Genomic DNA, 13472 nt, shown 5'->3' on the forward strand with positions numbered 1-13472 from the left:
AAGGGAAGTTCACTTCCAGCCCAGGAAAGGGAGGACCGTAAGTTTTGAGAGGATGGGGCCACATATAACCATGGGAAATATTATTCTCCCCATTTTAGAGATAAGGAAATGGAGGTTCAGAAAGGTGAAATCCCTTGTCCTGTCTGAATCCAGACCTCTCTTCAAAACCCCCACCCCGGCTAGAGGATTCTGCCACCCAGCTCTATCAGCCACGAGCTACCGGAGGTGCAAGCACCGCCGGCACCCCAGCACCAGGGAGCCTCCTGCTCAGGGAGCTGCCAGTCGGTCCAAGGAGGCAGACCCATGCCTGGGACAGAACCTGACGGCAGGCTCCAGGATGAACCGGCACAGGAGCGCAGAGCAGGGAAGGCTGCTCTGGCAGCCCGCTCCGCGCCCGCAGCCTGAGCCTGCCCTTGCTGGAAGACAAAGCCGCGCTGCGGAGCTGCTATTTTTACCTCCTGCGAATGCCAGCCCTTATGGCTGGTTAAAAAAAGAGAGAGAGAGAGAGGGGTCTCTTCCCCTGCTCCATTCTGTGTCTCCTCTTGTTTAGGGGTCACTCTCACCAGTGTCACCATCATTATCGGTGTCGCCACCACCAGCAGTGTCACTAAAATCAGCACCACCTGATCTTCTTCTGGTCACCCCTGTCTAGCCAGCTCAGCTGCACCTCAGGTTTCCCACACAAATGACGAACGGAGGGGGCAGGGAGAGGGGAGAGGCGCCAGGGGCCACAGGGCGAGGACACAGAGCTGCCGCAGCAGTCACAGGCTGTGGGTGCTGACAGCATGGGGGGGTTGGATTCTTTCAGTTGGAGGGAGCTCCTGGCACCTTCTGATCTCAGCTCCTAACAGCAAAGCTAGCCCCGCCCCCAGCCTTGCGCCAGTCCCCCCAGCTCCTTCCCCACACCCCCTGCTGAGCCCCTCCCCCCACCCTCGCTGGGATCAGACCTGCTTCCTCTCCATTCACCCCCCCAGCTGGGGTAGACTGGACAGGAGGAGACAGAGCCCCCCCCCATTCTGCTGCCGTACTTGTAGCCCAGAGCAATGCAACTGTAACCCCTGACACACGCCCTTACAGTTTGCATTTTCTCTAGAAGTGTCCACAGAGATGTCTTTTGTTTCTTTCCACACCCCTGTGTTGTGGCTGGGGCAGAAATCTCCATTTACATACAGGGAAACCGGACCCAGAGGGGGGAAGTGTCCCATCCAAGTTCCTCAGTGAGTCAACGTGGAACCAGCGCTAGACGTGGGCCAGACTCCTGCCGCGGCGCCCCGGACAGGGTGGGCTCTGACCACCACGCCACCCCTGTCCCCGCGCCCACAGCCAGCCCACGGTGGCAACCTGGGGCAGGAAGGGGTGGCCGGCAGCTCCCCAGGGTTCCCACGCCGGGGTGTGGCCCCGGGCGGGAGGGCCCTGTGGCTGAGATGGGAGATAGGGCCGAGGGCGTGAGGCCCGGCTTTTCCCCTTTCCGGAAGCCAGAGTCCCCGGCTGCCCCCCCCCCACTGCCTTCGCTCTCCTCCCTCCCCGCCCCTCCTGCACCCCACTGGCCATCATCACCCTGTCTACCCCCAACGCCAGTGATCATCCACCAAAGCGTCCAACAGAACCTCTCAAGTGCCACCCCCAGATTCTGCACCCCTGTCTGGAGTGGGCCAGGGCGCCAGGAAACTGCATTTTAGCCCCCAGCTGGGACCCGTCCCCAGTCAATGCCCAAGGTCAGCTCTCCAGTCTACCCCTCTTTCCCTCTCTGGCCACCCTAACCCTCCAAGCCCACCAGAAGAACCTGGCAACCCCTCAGTCTCAATGGGCCCCAAGCACACGCCTTCCCGCGGCATTCACTTAGCGAGAACCGTGTACCGCGCACCACCTGCCTGCCTCAGAGACGGTGGCGGAAAGGATGGGGCAGGGTCTGCCCTCACAAAACCCGATCCCGCGGACACTGCGGTAGGCACAAGGGGGTCTCTTGGACACACTGGGTCTCTTGCTCACCTCTGTCTTCAAAGGCAGCCGTGAGTGGCCACACTTCTCTCCACCCCCCACCCCCCCAAATCCAAACCTCAGGACCACTCTGGAGCTTGGGTCCCGAGGCACGGCACTGCCACCCGGGATGAAATTCAGACCATGATCTCCTTGAGGACTCTGTGAGCCTGGAACCTTGCAAAGGGAGGTTTCTGATGACAGTCGCACTGTCTGCTCCATGCCCCCCGGAGGACACAAATCTCGGAGGCTGACCGCCCCCGCAGCCTCACACATCCATGTCCAGTCCTATACCATGACGCACACTGTGATTTGAACCCAGACCCCATCAGGACAGCAGCGCCTTGGCCCAGCCTCGGGGAGGGCCGTGAGCAGACCACACGGAGACACCCTGGCTTCGTCCCATCCTCACTGTCCCCATCTGCCAACATGGAGCATCCATAATCACCCCTGCCAGAGGGGAATGGCAACGTGCATTCAAAGAGGGGGATGGGGAAATAAAAACCCACGCACATACGGAGGCGGGGAAGTAACAGAGCCCATCTCCCCCAGCCCTCTGTGCCTCTCCCTGCCTTGCCTCCGATCCCCATGTTAGCCCACCAGCTCCACACCCGGACACCCCCCAGCAGTGGGAACCTCTCTTTGACCATGCTCCAGGTGCAGAAGCCGAAAGGAAGCGTAGTGAAAACCACTAGACTCCATTCCCCAGCTGAAGAGAAGCTGCCTGCAGCTGGCCACCAGGAACAAGTCTCTGTCCTCAGTTTCCCCACTTCTGGCCCCCTGGGGAGGAAGGAGCCCGCTCCCTTGTCCCAGAGAGAAGCTCAGCCACAAAAGGTGGCCCAGACCGCCAGGCAAGCGGCTGCAGCGCAGACCCACTGCCCAGGCTGGGAGCGAGCTAGGACCGGCTGCCGGGGGGGTGGGGGGTCTTGGAGACAGGCCGCCCCCTCCTCCCACAGCACGCCCCCTCAGAGAGAAGGCAGCCCAAAGGTCCAGCAGGCCACAGACTCCCCCTGCCACCAGGTCACAGCAGTGACTCAGACCAGAGCACACGACACTCGCACAGGCAAGTCACAGAAGGTCAGAGGCACAGACCACAAAAGAGCACACGTGGCCACACACGTAGGCACCCCCACTCCACCAGGCACACAGCGCACACAGGCTCACACAGACTGGCAATCACAGGCACACACACGTGCACACTCTGGCACACACACACTCAAGTGATCACAGGCACGCACACCCGCATACGGGACACACGGACACGGAGACCCACACACCCAGCCACAGTCACACGCAGCCGCACTCACGCTGACACCCAGCTCCGAGCTTCTGGACCCCCCCGGAAGACTGTACGGTGGGACAGTGAGGGAAAGCTGACCGCCCCTGCTGCACCCCACACCCCCACCCCAGGTCTCACAGCACCACACTGCCCCAGGGCCCGGAAGCACCTCCGGGCAGAACCAGGAGGCAGACGCAGCCTGAGCCCCTCTGTCCCCCGGGGGGCCCCAGGCACTCAGCCAGACTCCGAATCTAGGTTCGCTCCCACCCGTGCAACCGCCATCCCAGCCGGCACCCACCATCCGAAGCCCCCAAAGGAGACGCTGCGCTTCCTGCCAAACATGGTTGTGGCCACAGAGCCCCGGGTCCCGGCTGTTAGCAAGAGGGTTGTGGTGCAGCGGGGTCAGCGCCCCCGGCACAGCGGGAGCCCAGGAGGCACACTCCCCCCTCACCGGCCTGCCCCCGGCACTTCCTGTGGGTGAGCCTGCAGGGCCCCGGAGGTGTGTCCTGCCCTCGGGGAGGCACCAAGACAGGCAGGGGAGGTCACAGAGGGCAGCTTCCCCCACCCAGAGGAACCCGCCCCTCCGGAAGGGGCTCAGCTGGCAGATTGCACCACAGCCCGAGTTGGCAACTTGGCCCCACACGGCCCTGGCTTCCTGAAACCCAAAGAAGGCCTAAGGATTCCCACAGCCATGCCTGGGGGGCGGGGAGGGACCCGGGTGTAAGCCCCAGGGAGCCCTGAGGATTGGGGACCCTCACACCGGCTCCCTGAGGCTGCCTGAGACGGGGACCTTTGCTTTCCCACTCCACAGAGTCGCAGCACATGCCTGATAAACCAGCCACACAGTGAGTAAATGCGCCTGCAGGCACAAGGCACCTACGCGTGCATGCACACACTGGCACATGCCCTTGTGCACAGAGGCACAGGATGCATGCACACACGCAGCCACACCCATGCTCGTGTACATGCCCTTAGACATACATGCACAAGTGCGTGCTCCAGCAGACAGTAAGAGAGACCCATGAGCACACATCTCACCTACATACACATCGCCTTATAGACACATGCGTGTACATATCCACTTCACGTGCACACACCCAGGCACTCACCCAGATGACCCACACATGCATACACAGGCCCAGCTCTGCACTTCTCGGACCCTCTCGAGCGTCCAGACAGGGGTCTCGGCAGTGCCAGGCAGTGGTGGGGTTGGAGGAACGGCACGTGCAGTGTGTGTCTGTTTTTCCAGCTAGAACTCAGGGTTCTTCCTCCTCTCTGCCTGCACCAGTGCTGACCACGCCATGTACACAGTGGGCACTCACTGCCTGACACTCAGTGTGCCCGCAGCCCCTTACAGGGATGTGGCACATTCACTCAAGTACAAGGACATGGGGGTCGGTGGGCCCAGACGGGGTGCCAGGTCCCTGCCCAGCAACCAAGCAGTGGAGCAGGGGAAATAAAGCTCGTGGCTGCTGCCACTGAGCCCCACCCCCTGGCTGACCCACCTGCTGGTGCCTGTTTGGAGCCGTTGCCACTCTGGGCATTCGGAGGCTCCACACTGGGGTTGCCAAAGGGCCAATCCGCAGGTCGCAGGCAAAGGACGCAGGGGTTTCTGTCTTCCTGACGCCTCTGCAGCAAGGAAACCTGCAGGAGCTTCAAGCAGCACCCTGGGATGGGCTGGGAGGGTGCAGCTTCCGAGTCCCGGCCCAGTTCAGGGCAGGACTAGGGTCGAATGGGCACTCCCGTCCTCCAAGGCAGCCCGTCCCGCAGCAGGGGCCTGGGTGCTCCTGGGTCAAGGCCTCGCCCTCCGCCCCCACCAGAGCCCCCGGAAAGGAAGGAGCAGGTGGTTCATGCAGGGGCTGCTTCAGACCGGCTAGCTTTCGGGCCAGACGTCCACTCGAGAGGGCAGCGAGTGCCTGTCGGCCCTGCTGCACCCACTCCACACCCAGCCCCACTCCCACCACCCTGGAGATGCTCAACAGTTATCGTGGACGCCCCGGGGCCCACCTGCCCTGCACCCATTTCTCTTCCCTCTGAGGAAAAACACCTCGAGGTGCAACTCACCCCTGAGGTGTGGCCTGCGCTCCTGGCCAGCCCTGGCCACTCAAGGCACTCCAGGGTCCTGGGTCAGGAGCGGGCAAGAGACCTAAGCAGTAAGACTCAATCCCCAGATCTCTCTCCTCCCCCAAGGGCTGTTAAACTAACAGGATGGAAACACCCGGCTGCGGGGAGCAGGCAGGAAAATGAGGCCCACCCAGAGAAAGGGGAGAGAACTGGAAGACAGGAAAACACGAGAAAGGGCAAGTGTTAATGACATCACCTGAACTTCCCGTCAAGCTATGCTAGAAACCGGAAAGACCCTTGGGTATATGAAAGCCAACCTATCCCTTTTGTTCCTAAAGCCAGTTTGAGTTGGATTTCTCTCACTCGCTACTGAAAAGTCCCAACGAAGCTAAAGAGTTTGAGTGAGGGCGAGAACAAGCTAGCAGACTCGCCAACGCCTACTCTACACCGCGCACTGTGCTGGGGGCAGAGGACGCCCCCGTGAGCGCGATGCAGCTCACAGCCTCTGCCCAGGAATTGCTGGGGTGGGAGTCACATGGGTTGGTTACTAATAAAACTGCATCTGCAAACGACTTTCTTTCTCACGGACTAGAGGGAGTTCATGGCGAGCCCATGACTGCAGTGCACTCTGACGTGCTCTCCCGGGTGAGAAAGGGGGACGGTTACAGCCACAGCAGGCGCCTCTCGTCCTTATCTGCGCACGCGCATGACCACGTGTGAGCGCGGTCCATCACGCGCACTGCTGGGGTTGACACGCTGAGAGATGCTCTGACCCAGGGCCTCCAAGCCCACGGAGACACCCAGAAAAACACCCAAGGGGGAGGCCACGTGGACCAGGTGTTCCCAGAGCCAGCGCTGAGGAGGGCAGCCCAGGGCGGGACAGGGAGCTGCACTCCAAGACCTCGGCCGCTCCCACCCTGAGCCTGGTTTCTCCCAGCTGGGATTCCGGTCTCTTTCCCGGCAGCCCTAAAAGGCACTTATGAGATTCAGACACCTGGCCGAGGGGACAGCGGCCTGGCTGCCTTAGCAGGGAGGGGCACAGAACTCACGACATCCTGCACCTCCTTGATGCCCCAGCAGATCCGGGGACCTTGCAAAGGTCAGGTGGACCCAGCCCACCCCACCTAACCCCAGAGGGAGAGCAGGTTCCCATTTTCCAGATGGCTTTTAATTTTGCTCCTCCACTTCCCTCTCCTCAGTTCCCACTCTCCCAAACTTTGGAATCAAGCACACTTAGTATGGGGCTGGTTCTAGCACCTCCTCACTGTGCAACCTCGAGCAAGTTACTTAACCTCTCTGGACCTCCATTTTCTCTTCTTATATGGGGCAAGTGCCACCAATCCCACAAGATTCATTACAAATGAATGCCAAAAGATGGAAATAATCCAGGTTTCCATTAACCAATGAATGCGTATTCACATGATGTACACACACAATGGAATATTATGCAATTTAAGAATAAATGAAGTCGTGAAGCATATGACAACATGGATAAACTGAAGGATGTCATGTTGAGTGAAGCAAGCCAGACAAAAAAGGACACATATTGTATGACTGTGCTATTATGAACTAAATACATTCTGCAAATTCATGGATTTAATAACTAGAATTTGGGTCACCAGAAAATAGAACGAGGCTAGAGAATGGAAAGCTGAAGGGTAACCTGTTCAGAATTGGTAAAAAAGTTGTGTGTAAATCTTTGGAAATGAATAGAAAAGGTGAAAGCACAACCTAATGTTTGTAACTAGCAGTGCTTTTATATGGGTACGACAGTGGTTGAAAGAGAAAGACTAAGGCCGTGTATATCACTAGAAGGAAAGCTTAAAAATGTAACATGGGACTGCAGAGCATAGTAAAAACGCATATGAAATATAAATATGGGTAATATTGCATATATAAGACTGTTTTTCTCTGAAACTGAATAAACGTATGTCAATGTTAGTAAATGTTTACTATCAAGGAAGAAAAACCCCACCATTATGCTAAGTGAAAGAAACCAAACACAAAGTACTACATATTGTATGGTTCCATTTATATAAAATGTAAATATAAATCAATTTACAAATTTGGAATTAGAGTAGTGGTTATGTAAGGCTGGGGAAGGATAGAGCGCTTGAGAGGTGACTGCTAAGGGGTGGGGAGGTTTTCTTCTTGGAATAATGAAATTGTTCTAAAATTTTTTTGTGGTGAAGAATGCACAACTGTGATGACACTAAAAGCCCTTGATTGTATACTTTGGATAGATCATATGGTACATGAATGTATCTCCATAAAATAGCTTTGGAAAAAAAAGGCCTGACCTTAAACCCTGAGCCCAGGGCTCCACCCCCGTCGTGGGAGCTGCCACAACCATCCAGTGAGATGCGGCCCCTCCCCGACCCTGCTCAGCTTCCCGTCCCCTCTGCTCTGATCCCTTCGTTCCTCTTCTGGGTGGGGGTGGGCAGCGAGGGGGACGTGGACTCTCTGGGAAGGACTGTGCGTCAAGAGAAAAGGGAAGCGCCCTGCGAGCCAGCCCCGGCCGTCCCTCTCCCCCCAGCCGCAGCCCAGCTTCCTCTCAGACCTCGGCTGACCCCCAAGCCCGGCAGTCTGAGTGGCGGTGAGGACAGGATACGAGGACCGGGGAGCCAGGGGTAGCACCCGCTTCTGTGAGTTTACTAGGGGCCAGCGCCCTCCTAACCACTTAGTTTGTTTCAACCTCTTGAGATGGTACCATCGTTGTCCCCATTTTACAGATGAGGAAACTGTGGCTCAAAGTTATGGAACTTGAAGCAATCACCAGGTTTGACGGTGGCACAGCCAGGTCTGACTCCAGAGCTCCGTACCGTGACCTGCATCGGGAGGTACTAATCCCCAGATCAAAGCTGCCCTCCTGGTTCTGGAATATACAGAAATGCACAGTCCATGCAGTGACCATTTTGTAGGAAAGGAAATGAAGGTCCTGAAAGCAAAGCTCGGCTCAGCAGCAAGGAAAGCAAGTGCCCGAGGCCCCGCGACGCCTAGCTGGATGGGCTCCTTCTCTCCCAAGGCCGCTCCTCACCGCTCCCGCAGACCCCGCTTTGGGTCCCAAGGCCCACGCTTCCCTGGTGAGAGGACCACGGGTGTCCAGGAAGGACCAGCCGAGGGGCAAGTGCCAGCCAGAGCCCCACCCCGCCAGGCCAGAGCTCCAGCTGCCATGGGCTTGAGAGGTCCACGGGGCTGAGAGGGCTGGCGGGGCCAGGAGGAGGGGCACAGGCCCGACCGCAGCAGCCCATCCTTCACGTCCCCAGCTTCTCGGGGATGGGGGAAGGAAGGGACAGTGTGGTTCCCCCCCCCCCGGGTAACTCTGCCCTCACAGCCAGTGACCTGAAAGCTGAGACAAGCTCCTCTCCCAGGCACAGGAATGAGGCAGTTACAGGAAATTCAGGAAACAGATGCCCCTGGAGAAGCAGGCACTGGATCGTTCAGCCTGGATCTTCCCCCGCCCCAGGCAGCATGAGCTGGCCCTGGTGCCAACCTCGGGGAGCTTCTATTTGGGGGGGCGGGACTTCAGTTCACCGCTCATCAAAGGAGGGACTACATTAGCCTCTGCTTCCTTTACAAATAGGACAATGGCGAGAAATATACTGTCATCTCCAGGGAACCATGTGGATATTCAGCGCGAGCGAGCCCACAGCAGTTAGGAACCCACACCTTGGGCTAAAACATCTCACAACTGTATAGTGATTTACAGTCCACAGATCACTTCCCTGCTAGACTGAATTTCCCATTGCACAAGTTATGAAAAGCAAGATGATGACAAAATAATTGCAAGATGCATGCTTGTGAAAACTGGGTTCCAAGAGCAGGACCTAGACACAAATAATTGCACAATTTATTCTTATCTGTTCGGTAATGCCAGTCTACCGAGAGCTGCTAACAATATGTGGCTATGGACTAAAGAAGCTACAAAGGGGAACAGATGTGGCTCAAGCAGTTGAGCGCCCACCTCCAACATGAGAGGTCCCAGGTTCAGTTCCCACTGCCTCCTAAAGATAACAAGCAGACAACGAGCAAAAATAAACAAGCAGACAAGCAAACCAAATGAGCAGACAACAAGCAAACAATGAGCAAAAAGACAAAACAAACAGACAACAAGCAAACAGAGAGTCCATAACAACAACAACAAAAAGGTACAAAGGCTCATTTCTTTAAAACCTTAACCAATTTAGAAGCCAAACTGACCCCTGACTCCAGTTCTGGGACCACCCCTACCCTGAAGGGCAGTTCATCTTGCCCCAGAAACCGAGGACCAGCTCTCTCTCACAGCCTGACTCTAGAAATTTCTTCCATCTGTTCTGCTTTTAAGCATAGTTTGTGCTTCAATCCTAAGTAACAGAATTAGGGGCAAGGAAAATACAACTTTGCTAGAGGGACCGTGGACATACAAATCAGAATCCTTAAAAATGTGCATGCTGGGAAGCAGATTTGGCCCAACAGATAGAGCATCCGCCTACCATATAGGAGATCCAGGGTTCAAAATCAGGGCCTCCTGACCCGTGTAATGAGCTGGCCCACGCGCAGTGCTGATGCACGCAAGAAGTGCCATGCCACGCAGGGGTGTCTCCCAGGTAGGGGAGCCCCACGCGCAAGGAGTGCACCCTGTAAGGAATGCCGCCCAGCGCGAAAAAAGTGAGCCTGCACAGGAGAGGCGCCGCACACATGGAGAGCTGATGCAGCAAGATGACGCAACAAAAAGAGACACAGATTCCCGGTGCCGCTGACAAGAATACAAGCATACAAGCGGACACAGAAGAACACACAACAAATGCACACAGAGAGCAGACAATTGGGGGTGCGGGGAAGGGGAGAGAGATAAATAAAAATAAATCTTCTAAAAAAAAAAAAAAGCAATCATGACTTTTTAAAAAACGTGCATGCCAAAAAGGCACCTCTAGTGCAGGCCACCGTCTGTTTTGGGATCTGGGTGTTGGTTTTGCATGGGTGTGTGCATCATGTTTGTGGAAACTCATCTATTCACACACGTAAAATTCATGCACTTCTCTGTATGTACAGTAGCCTTCCATAGAAAGGTTGTTTCTCAAATATGCATGCCTTTTGACCCAGTAAATCCATTTTCAATTCCACTCCATCCCACGTGAAAAAATTCAGAGACATCTGCAAAATTGTACTTTCAAGAGTCCCCATCCCATTGCTGCTCATAATTGCAAAATGCTAGATATAGGAGGTAGGTTAAAGAAACACAGCACCTCCCAAGAGTACAGCACATTGCGACCAAGATAAAGTAGACAGTAGAAGTATATGTCCTCGCATGGGAAAACAGAGCAAATTCCTGGGTGGAAAGGAAACAGGTTAAACAACATACTCGGGGCTATAATGTTCATGGGGTAGAATTATGGGTTAGAGGTTTTTTTTTCCTTCTTTGTGCTTTTCTGATTTTTCTAAGCTTTCTGAAATGAAAATGCCTTACCTTTGTCATAGAAAAAATACAATAAACACTATTTAAAATGATGACAAATAAAAGCAAAAAAGAGACAAGAAAGGGAACAGGCCCAATGGTATAAAATCGTGGTTCTCAAATGCCCTGGACATGAGAACTGCCTGGGGCTTGAAAAGCAGTAAGCTCAAATCCCAGCCTTGCTGCTTCCTGCAGAGTGAACTTGGTCAACTTACTTAACCTCTCTGCGCCTCAGAATCCCCATCTATAAAATGGGGATAATAATAGCACCAAATCAGGATTGTTGGGAGGGGGAAAGGAGATGGCACTTGTTTAGCCCTCAGAGCAGCACCCCGCACGGAGGTACAGACACACGAGCAACTGTGACCGATAAAATTCCCATTCCATCACTCTGGGACGGGACCTGGGAATCTGCTAAAGATACAGATTCCCTAAATGATTATGATCCAGTGAAAAACGCCAAAATGAACTCCACTACAATACCCCATTATCATGCGGGCTCTGCAGTTATCGTTAGAAAGCTTCTGTAGGAGCTTCTCACTAGAGGAGATGCCACAGTCAACTCTCCTCCCTCCCTCGGTCTGCCTATCCCCTAGAAGCTGATTCAGTCCCAGTCCCGCCAAGCTCCCAGCAGAGCCTCACCTGGTTTGGCCCCTCACGGGTCTAGACCAGGAGGTGGGCAGCAGCGCCCTCTGTAGGCAAGTTTGGGTGGCGCAAGGAGAAGAGAGGTCGTGGTTTACTTCCCGGGTGGTGGCCTCGTGGCCTCTGGCAAAGGCACTGAAGGAGGGGGAAGTTCTCTGGTAGCAGGGGATGAGCAACAATGACTTAGTGGCAGAATACGTGGGTTCCAGCCTCCGTTCTGACGTTAAATGCAGCTGTGGCGAGCCACCTAAACTCCCTCCGCCTCAGGGTGTTCATCTGTAAAGAATAACTGCGGTCTTTCTTGAGAACCTGTCAGGAACCAGGTCTGTCCGGTTCCTTTCATTTAATCCCCACCACGATCGTGTCCGCTTTCCCGGGGAGGCAATGGAAACGCAGGGAGGGGAAGGGACTGGCACAAGGTCACACAGCCGGCGAGTGGCAGCCGCGGAATTCAAAGCTCGAGCCCTGCTTGGAATCATTACGCTGCTCCCAAGGGGAGGCTCACGGCAGGGCGGCCCCCCGAGGAGGGCGGCCCCCCACGGCCCGGCGGCCCCCCGAGGAGGGCGGCCCCCCACGGCCCGGCGGCCCCCCGAGGAGGGCGGCCCCCCACGGCCCGGCGGCCCCCCGAGGAGGGCGGCCCCCCACGGCCCGGCGGCCCCCCGAGGAGGGCGGCCCCCCACGGCCCGGCGGCCCCCCGAGGAGGGCGGCCCCCCACGGCCCGGCGGCCCCCCGAGGAGGGCGGCCCCCCACGGCCCGGCGGCCCCCCGAGGAGGGCGGCCCCCCACGGCCCGGCGGCCCCCCGAGGAGGGCGGCCCCCCACGGCCCGGCGGCCCCCCGAGGAGGGCGGCCCCCCACGGCCCGGCGGCCCCCCGAGGAGGGCGGCCCCACACGGCCCGGCGGCCCCCCGAGGAGGGCGGCCCCCCACGGCCCGGCGGCCCCCCGAGGAGGGCGGCCCCCCACGGCCCGGCGGCCCCCCGAGGAGGGCGGCCCCCCACGGCCGGGCGGCCCCCCGAGGAGGGCGGCCCCCCACGGCCCGGCGGCCCCCCCGAGGAGGGCGGCCCCCCACGGCCCGGCGGCCCCCCGAGGAGGGCGGCCCCCCCACGGCCGGGCGGCCCCCCGAGGAGGGCGGCCCCACACGGCCGGGCGGCACCCCGAGGAGGGCGGCCCCCCACGGCCCGGCGGCCCCCCGAGGAGGGCGGCCCCCCACGGCCCGGCGGCCCCCCGAGGAGGGCGGCCCCCCACGGCCCGGCGGCCCCCCGAGGAGGGCGGCCCCCCACGGCCCGGCGGCCCCCCGAGGAGGGCGGCCCCCCACGGCCCGGCGGCCCCCCGAGGAGGGCGGCCCCCCACGGCCGGGCGGCACCCCGAGGAGGGCGGCCCCCCACGGCCCGGCGGCCCCCCGAGGAGGGCGGCCCCCCACGGCCGGGCGGCACCCCGAGGAGGGCGGCCCCCCACGGCCCGGCGGCCCCCCGAGGAGGGCGGCCCCACACGGCCCGGCGGCCCCCCGAGGAGGGCGGCCCCCCACGGCCCGGCGGGCTGGAGGAAAGCCCGAGGCTCCGCGCGGGCCCCTGGCCGGCGCCCCCCGAGGAGAAGCAGCGCCGACCCGGGCGAGGACGAGCAAGCCCTGAGGTTCCTGGCACTCTGGGCTGGGGAGAATCATACTCCTGGCAAAGGAGCAGTGCGGCGGGTGGAGGCAGGCAGGGGAGACAGAAGGAGAAGCAGGGAGCGCCCTCGGGCGCTTTAAAAAAAGGCCTGCGGCGTCTTTGGGACATGGAGCTGCCCTGGATGGTGCTTCAGGGGCAATCACCGGACATTGTAAATCCTCACAGGGCCCACTGGATGGAATGGGGGAGAGTGTGGGCCATGGTGTGGACCGCTGACCATGGGGTGCGGGGTGCCCAGAGATGTACTTGCCAAATGCAATGGATGTGTCATGATGATGGGAGGGAGTGTTGCTGGGGGGGGGAGAGGTGGGGTGGGGGTGGTAGGGTTCAATGGGACCTCATATATATATATTTTTAATGTAATATTATTACAAAGTCAATAAAAATAAAAATAAAAATAAAAAAAAAGAAACTG

At 58.3% G+C, this 13472-nt stretch overlaps 1 protein-coding gene across 21 annotated transcripts in view; it reads right to left on the reverse strand.

Moving 5' to 3' along the window:
* RAP1GAP2 (RAP1 GTPase activating protein 2) overlaps positions 1-13472 on the reverse strand; it is a 244631-nt gene that overhangs the window by 203707 nt on the left and 27452 nt on the right. The window contains exon 1 of one of the 21 annotated variants that reach the window (XM_058283771.2): positions 3555-3728. The exons of 15 other annotated variants lie outside the window; for them this stretch is intronic. In XM_058283771.2, coding sequence (XP_058139754.1) covers positions 3555-3598 — 44 coding nt within the window. In that variant the 5' untranslated portion in view covers positions 3599-3728. Of the gene's footprint in view, positions 1-220; positions 439-3554; positions 3729-13472 lie in introns of those variants that run through there. 5 more of the 21 variants (XM_058283767.2, XM_071210415.1, XM_071210423.1 and 2 more) reach the window with 5 other exon arrangements.

Source organism: Dasypus novemcinctus, chromosome 21 (assembly GCF_030445035.2).
Source record: "Dasypus novemcinctus isolate mDasNov1 chromosome 21, mDasNov1.1.hap2, whole genome shotgun sequence".
In the NCBI taxonomy this organism is placed as follows: domain Eukaryota; kingdom Metazoa; phylum Chordata; class Mammalia; order Cingulata; family Dasypodidae; genus Dasypus; species Dasypus novemcinctus.